General features: G+C 37.3%; 1 protein-coding gene across 1 annotated transcript in view; it reads left to right on the forward strand.

Annotated features, from left to right (window-relative positions):
* trappc9 (trafficking protein particle complex subunit 9) overlaps positions 1–8,485 on the forward strand; it is a 598,494-nt gene extending 590,009 nt beyond the window's left edge. Inside the window, exon 23 of the mRNA XM_043689331.1 lies at positions 7,220–8,485. Within this exon, the coding sequence (XP_043545266.1) occupies positions 7,220–7,399 (180 nt within the window). The 3' untranslated portion in view covers positions 7,400–8,485. The remainder of the gene's footprint in view (positions 1–7,219) is intronic.
* The last annotated feature ends 531 nt before the right edge of the window (positions 8,486–9,016 follow it).

The following is a 9,016-nucleotide window of genomic DNA, read 5'->3' on the forward strand; positions in this document are numbered from 1 at the left end:
GATCGGTGCTTGGTCCTCTACTTTTTGTCATTTACATAAATGATTTGGATGCGAGCATAAGAGGTACAGTTAGTAAATTTGCAGATGACGCCAAAATTGGAGGTGTAGTGGACAGCGAAGAAGGTTACCTCAGATTACATCAGGATCTTGATCAAATGGGCCAATGGGCCGAGAAGTGGCAGATGGAGTTTAATTCAGATAAATGCGAGGTGCTGTATTTTGGGAAAGCAAATCTTAGCAGGACTTATACACGTAATGGTAAGGTCCTAGGGCATGTTGCTGAACAAAGAGACCTTGGAGTGCAGGTTCATAGCTCCTTGAAAGATGTTGTGAAACTTGAAAGGGTTCAGAAAACATTTACAAGGATGTTGCCACGGTTGGAGGAGTTGAGTTATATGGAGAGGCTGAACAGGCTGGGGCTGTTTTCCCTGGAGCGCGAAGGTTGAGGGGTGACCTTATAGAGGTTTACAAGGTTATGAGGGGCATGGATGGGATAAATAGAGAAAGTCTTTTCCCTGGATGAGTCCAGAACTAGAGGGCATAGGTTTAGGGTGAGAGGGGAAAGATATAAAAGAGACTAAGGGGCAACATTTTCACACAGAGAGTGGTACATGTATGGAATAAGCTGCCAGAGGAAGTAGTGGAGGCTGGTACAATTGCAACATTTGGATGGGTGTATGAATAGGAAGGGTTTGGAGGGATATGGGCCAGGTGCTGGCAGGTGGGACTAGATTGGGTTGGGATATCTGGTTGACATAGATGGGTTGGACCGAAGGGTCTGTTTCCTTGCTGTACTTCTCTATGACTCTATAACTCATTCACTCCTTTGGTCCGGATTGGTTTTATCAAACAGTTTCTCCCAGACTTTTTAACTTTTTACAGCCTTAATATCCTTGTGTTGTTTCTTTGTGTATTGTATATGTACGAAAACTTTTTTAAAAAGGGGAGAGTTTACTTTATGGAGTTATAAGTTGACAAATCATGTTTGTTTTTTCCCACCGGTTCAAAATAGTTTGATTACAATAAATAGTTATTTTCTTGTTAATGAAAACCTGCTGTATGCATATGCTGTTAACCTAAATTAAGCAGTTAAATCAAATTGGTCAGTTTGGTAGTTGAATCAAATTTTCAACTTGTGACTACTCTGGGAATAGTGGGGCTTGATTTCCAAGCCAGTACCCCAGGGCATTTTGATCAGGTAACACATAAACCTCAGAAGTCACATGGCTAAGAGATGATGAAGGGGCAAAAAGGTGTTATCAATATAATCACATTTCTTTGAACAGGTTTGGATAATATAGTTATATTAGTCCAAATTGAACTAATATTCAAATATTTAGATAATTCGATTAAATTACCTACAGTGTGGAAACAGGCCCTTCGGCCCATCAAGTCCACACCGACCCGCCAAAGCGCAACCCACCCATACCCTACACCTAACACTTTAGCATGGCCAATTCACCTGACCTGCACATCTTTGGACTGTGGGAGGAAACCGGAGCACCCAGAGGAAATCCACGCAGACACTGGGAGAATGTGCAAACTCCACACAGTCAGTCGCCTGAGGCGGGAATTGAACCCGGGTCTCTGGCGCTGTGAGGCAGCAGTGCTGACCACTGTGCCACCCACAAATTATAATTTTACTTTGTTCTTCAATTATCTTTGTCCAACTCCTCTATTGGAATGCCTATGATCTCAGCTTGCTTTTCAGTGCTATTAACATTTTGATCGAGCTTTCTTTTGCAAACTTATCTGCAATTCTAGCTCTTACATCCTCCTTAGTGCTTCTTTGGTTATATGTTCACTTTCCTCTGTAGAAACTTGATTTGAATATTTCTTTGATTGTTTTTCCCTCAACAGCAAACTTGTCGTTTAATTTCTAAGTGTCACTACTGATTCCAGGACTATCCTTTTAAAATGTTTATTAATTCTCTTTGTTTTGTCCACCAGTTTTCTGTTGTAATTACTTGTTCTGCTGTCTTCCAAAACATTTCATAATTCCTGACTTTCCTTTAGTGTCAGACTCCTACATTTATCAGAAACCTATATTTTTAAATGTGACTTTTAATTCCAATATCTTTATTTACAAATGAAACCCTGACTTTTACTTGTCAGAATATATTTATTATCCCTCTTATGTTTAATTATCTCCCACTGCTGGTTTACTGATCTTCTGCCATTTTTTGAATGAATTATTCTGTGGTAGATCCCCACTCATCCAACTGTAATGAACCAATTTTAGCCAGGCATCTTTGTCGTAGTCCTCCGTTTCTTTACATCATATTCAGAAATCATTTTTTAAAAATAAAATGAGATAAATCACTAGAAATGCATCATCCTGTAAATTTGTGATATAAATGACACTAAATTTATTTCTTTATTCATGTTATTTGTTGTTCTTCCTTCGTAAAGTAAACTTTTCTTATAAAGATACTGTGATTTAACCTTAACAGCAGATGTTTTTGCCATAATACCAGTAGGTTATTGCATAGCAATAAATTAGTACCACTACTTTACAGTGTAAGATGTTTTTTGGTGTATGATGTCAATTAATACACTATTTATCTTGCTGTGTCAGTGGTATTTTGATGGCTAGGCATGACTTTCAAGTTGTACATTCATCCATCATTATCAGCCAAAATAACTGGGAGGCTCATGTAATCTATTACTTATGCACAAATGCTAGAGCAGCTTCAAGAAAGGGCAAATGTGCAGTTAATACTATTAGCTGCTCTAAAACAGAATAAACTCTCTGGTTCACCATTTAATTGGATTAAACAGTATGAAGCTGCTATATTTTGCACAGTAGATGTGTACTGAACTTTCGAAAGGAAGTTATGTTTTGTCCACTTCAACTTAAATACTCTTTACTTTGTGAGAAGTTTTAATTACCACTCATCAACTCTATAGACTGAAATTAACTATTATATGTTTGGAATCTTCTTCCTTCAGCTTCTATTTCTCCCTCATGTCCATATTTGTTCTCTCTTTCTGTCCCTGTATATACACTTCCTTCTCTGTACTTGGATTATTAATTTCATAGTTCTTCAATCAGGTCACATTTTAGCAATTTGCGATGCAAAAGGTTTGAAGCCCTCAAAATACAAGGGTAAATGTAACAAACAACAAATAACATTACCATGATTAGGTGAGGTCTTTTACATTGCCTGCTGTAGAAGACTATTTGAAATTGCATAAGGCTTGATCATACACATAATGTTACATGAAAGAGACAACTTAGCCCAACTGAACTCATCCACCTACGAATTCCTACAGTAGTCCACCATACCATCTGACTTCATGATTTTGGCCTCCATTTTGAATATCAATTAAACATTAAACTTTGTTTCTTGTGATGAATTATGTTATTGACCTTCTGAGCAGAAGTAAATGGCTTATCTTTAAATAGTGCTCCAGCATGAACGTTCTGTACTGTGTTCCCTTCTTTAATCATAGAATCATAAAGTACAGAAGAGACTCTTTAGCCCATTAAGTCTGTACTGTCAAAAATGTACTACGACATTAGTCCTCCTTTCCTGCAATAGACCCATAGCCTTGAAAGTTGTGATACTCAAGTGTTCATCCAAGTTCAGCCATTAATGGTTGTGAGATTTTCCACCTTAGGCACCCTCCCAGACAGTGCATTCCAGTCCCCCCATCAGCCTCTGAGTGAAAAGGTTTTTCTCAAATCCCTCTAAACCTCCTATCTTCCACTTTAAAATGATGGCCCCTTGTTATTGGCCCTTCAACTAACGGGAATAGCTACTTTCTATTCACCCGGTCCTCATAACTTTATATACATGCCCCTCATAAACTTACATACCTCTAACAGGTCTCGCCTCAACCTTTGTTGCTCCAAAGAAGACAACCCAAGCTTATCCAGCCTTTCTTCATAGCTGAAATGCTCCATTCCAGACAACATCCTGGTAAAAACCAAAAGAACTATGGATCCTGGAAAATATTCAGCAGGTCTGACAGCATCTGTGGAGAGAAATCAGAGTAAACATTTCGGCTCAGTTTCAGGCCCTGCTCTGAAGAAGGGTCACTGGACCCGAAAGGTTAAATCTGATTTCTCTCCATAGATGCTGTTAGACCGACTGAGCTTTCCCAGCAACTTTTGTTTTTGTAACATTCCGGTGACTCTCCGCTGCACACCCTCTAGTGCAATCATCCTTCTTACAGTGCGGTGACTAGAACTGCAGACAGTAATCCAACTGTAATCTAACCAAAGTTCTGTACAGCTCTAACATAACCTCCCTGCTCTTATAATCTATGCCTACACTAATAAAGGCAAGCATCCTGTATGTTGCCTTACCTATACTATTAATACGTCCTGTCACCTTCTCGGATCTCTGGTCAAGCACTGCAAGATCTCTCTGTTCCTGTAACCTTCTTAGTGTCCTGCCATTCATTGAGTATTCCCTTGTCTTGTTACTTCATCCAAAAAGCATCACCTTACATTTACCAAGGTTAAGTTCCATCTGCCACTGTTGGCCAATCTTTGTGTCATCTGCAAACTTGCTTATCCATCATTCTTATCTATATTGTTTTGATATATAAAACAATAAGGGACCCAGCACTGATCCCAGTGCACACCAAGTTCCAGTCTCACAAACAGCCTTTTATCTCCACACTCCATCCCCTGCCACTAAGCCAATTCTGGATTCAACTTGCCAAAGTAATTTCATGTCAAGACTGAGTTATGCACTTTCTAAGGATTTAATAATAATCTGACATTCAGGATCAGAATACTGACTCTTCTCTACATCAGCATTAAATTGTTTCTAATGTGAGCCTGTGACCAAACCAAGTCACAGTCTCACAGTTTGATCTGACTAGAGTACGTAAAACATAAAAATGATTTTGTATGTACTACCCTTACATTACTGCTGAAGTTTGAGATCATATTGAAAGGCAAGAAGTTGGTTATAGCCCATTCTGACATCCATAATAAGTGGCATAACTCAATTCCCTTTCCTGGAGGCCTGCCAGCTGAAACTTTCCCTTCATATCTCAGTAATATTGTTTTGTGAACTGTAGGACCACCACAAGGAACTCATGCGTTTTATATGTTGAATATTTGGCAGAATACCTCGGCCTGACTTAATCTACAGGGTGGAATGCAGAAGAGGCGTATGTTAGAGCAACAAAGGTGAAGGAAGACAATTGTGAGGACTGTGGAGTCTGGGAAAACTACTGTTACTAGCTACACAGCGATTTTTTAAAAAATCTTTTTTTAATGTTAACTATTGCTTAGAGTTGAGCAGCTGCTGATAAACTGAAGCAGAGGTAGCTCCATACCTAGTATGAGTCCAAACTAACCTTGGAAAAGGTCCAAAAGAGGCCCTGCATATGTACATGTAAGGAAAGCCTGTTATATTTGGTAGCCCAGGATGTCATCAGAGTTGCCTTTATCAAAGGTCAGAGCTGAAAATGTGTTGCTGGAAAAGCGCAGCAGGTCAGGCAGCATCCAAGGAGCAGGAGAATCGACGTTTCGGGCATGAGCCCTTCTTCAGTGTGACCTTTATCAAAGGTCACACTGAAGAAGGGCTCATGCCCAAAGGTCACACTTACACATTAAGTGCAAGACATTGCTCTCCAAAATTTGTTTGTGCTTTCCCCCATTTCTATCAGAGAAGTTAACATCAGGACCTAGCATCAGTTGCTACCTTAAGGTCTTTCTATTTCCAAAGCAAATTACTGCCACTGCTGGGATAAAGTTTTTGTTTTAAATGCAGTCAGAAAATTGTGCTTAAAATGCATTTAAAATTAGTTTGCATTTCAATTTCCTGATTAAAATTAATATGCATAGTTACATACATAGTGTCTTCCATGAGCCAATGTAATTAGGCAGAGTAAGAGAGCATTCACATTTCTTTATTTTTCTATCTATTGAAAAGCATTCCATGAAGTATTTAAGAGTGGCAACCTGGTGTAATTTTATGGGCTGTGTTTGATTGAAGGAGGGTGAATTTAGGACTGGTTCAAACAATTGCGTTAGAGTATCGGCACAGCATGAGTAGTAATTATGAAGAAACACGACCTGAAAAGAAAGTATTGTGAATGTTTGGGGATCTGACATAAAAATATTACGTGCTAGAGAAACACATCTGATCTAGTGACATCTGTGGAACTTGGAAGAAAAGTTGTGTTGGACTCAGAGCTTTAAGTTTGCTTCTCTCACAGATCCTCCCAGACCTCCTGAGTTTCTGTAACACTTTGTTTCTATTCAAGAAACTGCACCTTTTTATTTTATTATTTCTGTTCCTTTATTTAATAGTGTTAAAAAAAGGTCATAAGTTTATAGTGACTCGGCATTTTCCTTTTTGTTCTTGTCTCTCCTCAGTCAAGTTTCAAATATTCTTTTGGTGTTTTCTTTGGAAAGTGCATGATTGCATTTGTTTTGAACTGTACACAGTAAATTCCCATTAGATTTGTATTAAGTTCATCCTATTTCAGTTAGCAGAGTCCCCATAACCATGGCACCTAACATTTAATATAATCAATGTTGTCAGATAGATTAACAAGGCGTCATCCGACTTACATCAGATTTTAATATTTAACTTGTTATTGCAGCATGCTCTAATTTTCTTTTCAAAATGTTTAGTATACATTTTATTTTTATTTGTAGATTTCACACACAGTAAACTCTTACAATTAAAACACTCATCTAAAAGTATAATCTATGTCAGTTGAACTTGCTTTTTGTTTTTTCCAAAAAAAATGTGCAAGATGAACTAGACATTTAGTATTAAAGTATGAAGTGCGTTAGAAACTTTGTCGTGTGGTTTAAAATGTAACTAGACACAAACCAAAACACTAGATCTGTTCATTGATTTTAAAAAAAAATAATAATATTCATGAACCAATTGTTGTTAAATAAAACATGGGTTAATGCAGAGTACATAGTTTCTAAAGTGTAAACCTATTTTCTACCACATGCTCTGAAAAGGTTCTTGCACAATATGCCACAAACAAGAATGAAAAGATCAATGAGATCAGTGTCAGTTATTGATTTTGTGCCCTGGGATAAATGACTTGCCTTATTGCATAGTGTCTGTTGATGGAATCATAGACACAAAAGCACAAGGGTTGAAAACTCTGTATACTGGTCTGTCCTTGTTAGGAGCTGTCTATTTGTCTGATGATGAACGGTTCCTGTTTTATATTATGGGTTTTTCTGTGAAATTGCATTTTACTTTTTTATTTTATTTTTCAGGTGAAATCAACTGAAGAATGTGTATGCAGTGGAGCTCTCCTATTCCTGTATGCTGGTGATTACTACTTGAATATAAAATTTCATGATGATAACTCAAATAGGGAGCTACCCCTTTCTTGGTTCTGCTTGCCAAGTGTTCATGTGCGTGCCATGGATCCCACTCAACACACACAACTTTAAATTTATATTTAAAAATTGTAAGATTAGTGAGTTAAATCATTGTAAATATTGACTAACTAGTCATACCTGCCAACAAGATCTCACTGAATATTCTGGTTTAAGATTATACTGGCATTTGTCCAAAAAAAGCTTCTAGATTTTTCTGTAAAGCTTGCTTAGCCAAATTTTTACATATCCAAGGGATTGATGACTACTGTCAGTAAAATTAATCGTTAGTAATAAATCTATATTATTGAGGAGCCAGGGTGTACCTTTGAATGAAATAAAAGACAGTTATAGGTTGGTACACTGCCTGTTCTCTAATCAGAACCTTGGTAAAATTATAAAGATAAATTTACATTTCTTGGCATGGTTAGGTAAGAAACTGGTGCACAATGAAATTTAGTTGTTAAAATGTTTCAGATTTTGGCTGTAATAATAGTGGGAATAGAAGGAAGGTTGACAAATAATATCAGTGTTGTAATTATGAAGGCTTGTATTCTTTACAAGTCTGAAATGACAATGCTGTAAAGCTCAGTCTTAATGCTCAGTTAATTCCTTATCCTTTTGAAACACTGTACTGTTCAATTGTATGGGCACAATGTCTTGATGACCTGTTATATCTGTAAGGCACCTGCAGTTGTTTTTGAGAGTTAAGGCAATGTGTCCTGTTCACACTGCAATGAATTGGCTGCTGCCCTTCAGAAGTATTTGTTAACTTTTCTTTCTCCCCCTAAGATGCTAGTAAATCCATTTTTAATCTTACCAATAAACAATTTCAAGAAAACAACTGGAAAGCCAGTTACAAACTCAGGGTTTTTTTACATTTAACAATTGTGATTTATGAATAATTCAACTTCATGATTACTTTGCAGTTGAACATCTGCAATTATTATAAAGTAATTAGAATTATAAAGATTAGTGGGATTATGCCACAGTTTCAGTTGCAGTGTGAACAAGGCGATGTCTTTTTTGATTCATACAAAATTCAGGAACTACTGTAACTGGCATCTCTGTACACCAACCAAACTGCTGTTGTAAAGATATGTTTCTCTTCCTGTACCTGCAAAACATTGTATCTTTGGAAATAAATTTTGCTTGCATGTCCATCAGCAATGTTATCAGCAGTTTCATTCTAACTAATTGTTATTCTTTGAATGTGTAGCATATATTTTCACTGAAAAGTTTGAATCCCACTTGCAATATTAAACCAAGTTAAAGGTCACACCTGGTTATAGTCCAACAGGTTTATTTGAAAGTACTAGCTTTCAGAGCGCTGCTCCTTGTCAGGTAGCTAGTGGGGCAGGATCATAAGACCCAGAAATTCTGCTATAAACCTGTCGAAGTAGCAGCGCTCCGAAAGCTAGTACTTCCAAGTAAACCTGTTGGACTTTAACCTGGTGTTGTGTGATTTTTAACTTTGTCCACCCCAGTCCAACACCGGCACCTCCTCATCAATATTAAACAATAAAGAGTAGATTAATTGGGTGCATATATCTTGGATGTTCACAATTTTCAAGAGACTTATTGTTTTCAGGGTACAAAGAAGAAAGATTTTCTGTAAGATGAGGGAGATGATCTTCATGGATGCTTTAAAATTTGGGAATACGTAAAATGCTTACATGATCTCTAATTTAT

This window comes from Chiloscyllium plagiosum, chromosome 4 (genome assembly GCF_004010195.1).
Source record: "Chiloscyllium plagiosum isolate BGI_BamShark_2017 chromosome 4, ASM401019v2, whole genome shotgun sequence".
NCBI classification, from domain to species: domain Eukaryota; kingdom Metazoa; phylum Chordata; class Chondrichthyes; order Orectolobiformes; family Hemiscylliidae; genus Chiloscyllium; species Chiloscyllium plagiosum.